This window comes from Triticum dicoccoides, chromosome 2B, assembly GCF_002162155.2.
Source record: "Triticum dicoccoides isolate Atlit2015 ecotype Zavitan chromosome 2B, WEW_v2.0, whole genome shotgun sequence".
In the NCBI taxonomy this organism is placed as follows: Eukaryota; Viridiplantae; Streptophyta; class Magnoliopsida; order Poales; family Poaceae; genus Triticum; species Triticum dicoccoides.
The window spans coordinates 695120928-695126463 of NC_041383.1; the positions used below are offsets into that span (position 1 = coordinate 695120928).

At 44.4% G+C, this 5536-nt stretch overlaps 1 protein-coding gene across 2 annotated transcripts; it reads left to right on the forward strand.

Annotated features, from left to right (window-relative positions):
• The first annotated feature begins 2940 nt into the window (after window positions 1-2940).
• LOC119368357 (transcription factor PIF1-like) lies at window positions 2941-4674 on the forward strand. Of its 2 annotated transcripts, none has more exons than XM_037633642.1 (6): window positions 2941-3128; window positions 3224-3336; window positions 3448-3519; window positions 3614-3679; window positions 3971-4225; window positions 4399-4674. In XM_037633642.1, exons 2-6 carry the CDS (start codon window positions 3253-3255, stop codon window positions 4483-4485), a joined length of 564 nt encoding a protein of 187 aa, XP_037489539.1. In that variant the 5' UTR covers window positions 2941-3128; window positions 3224-3252; the 3' UTR covers window positions 4486-4674. The 2 variants fall into 2 exon arrangements, with proteins under 2 accessions (XP_037489539.1, XP_037489541.1); XM_037633644.1 differs by having other exon boundaries at window positions 3448-3513.
• The last annotated feature ends 862 nt before the right edge of the window (window positions 4675-5536 follow it).

The following is a 5536-nucleotide window of genomic DNA, read 5'->3' on the forward strand; positions in this document are numbered from 1 at the left end:
ATTTGCATGTTCGTAGATCTACTACAGATGCTTTATTATGTATAAATATGCCATGTAAGTATCTACCTTTAGGTCATTATTGCTTGCACATATAATGGTTCCAGTATCTGGTTTGATTTTGTTTTTTATGTGTGAACAAAACCTATCATGGAGGAGGTTGACATCACAGACAAGTTCATGCTTGAGGTCATTTTCATTAAGCTGCAGCTCGCGTAACCACTATTTTTACTACTGCAAAGTTGGACAGAGGTTTGCAGTAACAATCAAGCTCCGTCCCAGCACGCGGCATCAACGACATGATGCTGAAGCAATGGCACTATCCGGATATTCATCTAATTCCATCGGTTACCGCAACAACCACCTTTTGTTTCATATCTATCAGACCAGCATCTTTCCCATTTTGGACTACTACCAGCAAGATATGTATAGACTTTAGTCCTCCCTTGCTGCCTCTATGGTGAAAAGTAGTCTATGATGTAGTTTACAATCTTTAGATTTTATTGTTGTCTGTATAGTCAAGAGCGGTTTACCATCGCTTATTGTATATATGTGAAGGTCTCCTCTTCTACTGTTGTTTCACAATACTATGACCGAAGAAAACAACCTTTCCTTTTATCCATGCTTTCATACTAATGTTTGCATCAAACATTCCCTGTGATCATATCTGCAACACTTACAAGCTCATATTAAGATTTCCCAATGGATCCTGTACACATTCGACCAATGTATATAAGCTACTCTTTTTGAACAATAATAGGTTAGAGCATACTCTCACACCGATTAGCTTACATTCGGCCTTTGCGCCATTGGCGCAACGTGTCATCTAGTTTGTTGAAACACCAAACTACAATGCAGACGCGCAGGCACGTGTGGAAACGTTGCTTTCCACTTGAAGAATAATCCACGTTAATAAGACATCAAAGTGTTTCCCTGGTGGACTGGGGATGCCATCACCTTTCTATCCATCAAACCAGTGGTTGGTTCTTGCATGTGTTTTTATATTCCAGTAAATCAATGATGCAAATATTAGAGCCAGCAACAGGCAGATCAACTTTTGAATCATCATGAATATTGCACAAGTTCTCAATCATAACGACTTACGATATGTAGTGCCAGTATATCCACTTGCTGCATTGTCCTGAATTCTTATTGTCATCTCGTGTAGATTCTCACCGTGGAAAGGAACAGAGATACTACTTCTTCTCTCCCCGGTTTATGTTGCGAAGAAGAGTTGGCAATGTCTGGGTGACTCGGCACTCGAAACAGGAAGGAGAAAGGAATAGGAATGGTTGGATAGTTTAAGGTGTCTTAGCCGGGAGGCTCCTCGTCCATAAGGACCCAAACTTCTCAAGCATTTTTTTATAGATCCATGATCAAGGGCTTCAGCTCGAAACATGATGTAAAAGTGATCGTAGCATAACCAAATTTGACACTTTTGTCACCACCATGACAATAATCATTGTCGTAGTGCTTACACCACGAACCATTAACCCTACCTAAGATGGGTTGGCTAAGCAAACTGACCACAGAAAGGTTGTTAGTCTAAGGCGGCTGATGACCTGCCATGGAAAAGGGGTACCAATCCATGATCTCTAAACACGACGGTGGGAAATATGTCTCGGATAGCTAAGTTAGGCCCACCTCGGGTTTTGTGTACTAATCGGCAAATCTTAGCTATCTGTAGTTTTTAGTTATATGTTTGGTTCATTGCTACAACTATCACTTGGCACACTTAATTTCTTATCCCTGTGAACTACATGTAACATATTCATATTCTTTGCAAATGCTTGTACCATGTTGTGGTAGTTGTTTTCTTCTTCACACTTTCTATTGCAACCACAATATGTTGCTAGATAGTGAAAGATATATCTCTTCCGACCTTTGAATCATCGTTGAGTCTCCTGCCAGGGTTCATGTTCTCAGTCTTGTCTCGGTTTCCCAAGGCCCTTGGAGGGTGTTGGCAGTGCGGCTCAAAGTGACGGCACCATTAGCCAACATGGTTAGTGTACGTCTGTTGTCTCGGCAAAGTGAAGAACCTCGACACCGGAGATAGTATATGGTGTGCGAGTGCTTACAGTTATTCCTCTTGACTATTGAGCAAATGTGTGTCATTTGTTATAATATGTTTTGTCTTGGTAGTTTGATGCTTCGGAGGTGCTCCCCCGGCATTGCTACAGATTGTCTATGGTGGATGTTGTGTTTTGCTGCCTCGGTAGTGTTTCACGATGTGTGCACTTGATGTTGCATTTCCTACTCTAGTTTGTTTTCGTGCTTTTTTTCATTTATCCTCTTCTTTTTTAGTCTGTGTACTTTTGGTTCGCTCGAACCCATCTTCTAGTATCCGCCATTGATCAATCACATTACCTAGTTTCATAAAGCATTGATCAGTTACATGTCATAATTTCATTCGATATCTCATCATTTGTTATTGCCCCTTAAACCCCTTCCGCTCCGCACGCTGCATATATATACTTTTCTTTGGCGAACCATGCATGCTACACATAAACCCATACGACATTGCTACTACCTTATACCTAGAGAAGAAATGACACCCATATCTCTCGGGGTATTTTGCACAAGCTGGCGAGTGCTCTAAAGAATTCATGCTGACGAACCCTTGTATTGCAAGCCAAGTTTGAGCCATGCCTTAGCAAGGCCGTAGATGAAATGATTGACCACATGGGCGCCCTACAAAATTGCAAACATCCCATCAGAGACCCCGATGCAGCTGACGATTACTCCATACCGACGGGCCAAGTGACCAGAAATTCCACACGGCCGGTGGAAAAAGATGAGGAGATATAGACACGCACAGTGCTCACTCGCCACTAGCCACTCGATCAGTCGTTGCCATGACGCAAAAGCTTATAGAAATCAGATGCCACAAGACCATAAATACCATGCCGGGGCCTGGACCAAAGGTTGGTGCAGGGTCGAAGAGACCATCAACCAGGTCGCCTGACCATGAAAGGGTCTCTGAATCTCCATCCTCTCTAGCCTGCCTAGGGCTGGACCAGTTTGGCACCGCTAGATATTAGCTAGCTAGCATCGGCTCATAAGGAGGCGTGGAGGCCAAAGGAAGCTCAGCAGGGAGACCTCAGACACCAAAGAAGAAGAAGAAGAAGAAGGTACGCATGGCTAGCTGAATGCTTTTGTTTTGTTCTTAGCTACTCTTCGTTCGTAGATCTTGTTCGACTGTTTCTTTATACCTAGCTGGTGACAGGAAGGTGAAGAAGCTCATCAAGATCGTTGATGGAAGACGGCAGGGCTCTGAGGAGGATGTCTATCCCTACTCGCAGAAGCAGATCCGCCGATTTCCACAACTTTTCAGAAAGGGTTGGTCGTTTTGATGCATGCATATCGACGAATCACATCGTCACAGCCGATGCCGTTAATTAATTAGCATTCCATGTCCCTGAGTTTAATTTCTACCTGTGATGGTTGTAGAGGAGACGGGATAAGATCAACGAGAAGCTGAAGGCACTGCAGGAGCTACTCCCAAACTGCACCAAGGTCCACGTAATGAACATGCCCCATCTTGGATGTTCTAGCTAGTATATATCTCTTGCCGAGCTCTTCGCCTGATCCGTGGTCTCGTTGTTGATTTAATTAGACGGACAAGGTGTCAATGCTAGATGAAGCGATCGACTACCTGAAATCGCTCCAGCTGCAACTCCAGGTATTTTAAAAATCTGAAATCACATCATATCATATGTATATGATCAGGTTCATTATGCATGTAGAGTTATAGACATGTTCTTTTATATGCTATCTATTCTTCTGCATCATGTGCATGGCTGGCCTGTCAAAATTAATTCGGATCTTTCTTCCCAAATATCCCAGATCGATCTTCATGACCGAGCTGCATGCATGTGCGCTAAGTTAATTTTAATCTCAGGACGCAATGGATATCAACTATAAATTAGGCATTATGCTTGTCAATGGTCATGTCATTTGTGTACATGTACAGATGCTGGTGATGGGGAAGGGGATGGCGCCCGTGGTGCCCCCGGAGCTGCAGCAGTACATGCACTACATCACCACAGACCCCGCTGCCCAGCTGATGCAGATGCCTCCCTCCGAGCCGCCGCGGCCGTTCCAGATCACGCACGCCAACCCGCCGCAGCGGGAGTCGGATTTCCTCAGCCAGATGCAGAACCACCTCCACCCCTCGGAGCCTCAGATCAACTTCCTCAGGCCGCCTAAACTGCAGCTCTACACCCCGGTATGCATATGTATGCTCCCTGATATACTTGTTTTATGCTGATTGATTCATCCATGTGTTTATTTCAATTGTTAACCACAGTACTCGGACAGTTGAACGGCATTACTACTCATAATGCATGACTGGATGATGAGAGAAATTATTATCCATTGATCCGTAATGCATTCATGCAGGAGCAGAGGGGAGTTGTAGGCAGCAGCAGTGGCCACAACGGCGGATGGATCCCGGAGAGGAATTCCTCCTACAACTTTATGGAGTGATGAGCTACGTGAGCCACTGATGAAGAGATAATCGTAAGCAGTTTGCTAGCTAGTCCGAGAGACTGTTTCTCGTCTCTGAGAAGTACCCAAGGGGAGTGATGAATGTGATGTAGTTAACTTGCTAGTTGTGTCTAATTTCATCAAATAAAAAGACCTGTGTGATCTTGCTTGCTTCGATCTATCCTCATCTCCGGCATCCTGCCTGCGTGCATGATTGGGCTGATTAACAGAGCTTTTTTATGTGCTATAACCTCTGTGAGCAAACATGGCTATCACAGGCAGGGATAGCATGCAATCGTTGCATTTTTGATCCAATTAATCTTCAGCAAGGAGATGAGAGTTATCAGGAGACATGCTTCTGCAACCTAACATGCTTTTGCCGGGAATTCAAAAGACACATCACACATGCATCTACATCTGAGACTGTAGAGTCGCAATTCAAAGCCAGCATGTGCATTCGTGTGCTTTGCGTTCATGGACTAGATTCTAGATAGCATACTTTTGTATGCATCCAATGACTGGCCCCACAACTTCACCGAATCTTTCAGCTTCCATTCTTCTGCAAGCCTGCGGGTACAGGTATGTTGCAGCGCTAAAGTTGAGGGTCATGTAAGCAGAACCTTTGGCACCACTCCAGGCCCATGCCGTCAGGTAGCATGGGCAAGATTGATACCAGTGTACTGTTCCAACGCCAAATATGTCAGCACTAATGTTGCATGGGCGAAATTTCGTTTTTTGACCCTTTTTTAAGAGTTAATTAAAATTTGACCCTACTTCGTAAAAATTTCAGGATCTGACTCTCTTTCCTACCGCCGTTGTCTCCGGCAGTAGGCTAAAACAGACTAACGCCAGAGTCAATGGCGGTAGCAATTGGTCAACACTAAAACGGCCTTTGCTAGGCACAGAGGCCTACCGCCATAGCTACCTTACCGCCAGACTTGGTGGCGGTAGCCTCCAAGCCACTATTCCAGCCAATCTTTTATTTTATTTGTCGTGCATGGCTGCATCGATTTGGGTCATAACCTCTCTGCCACTCTTTAAGCACTCTAGT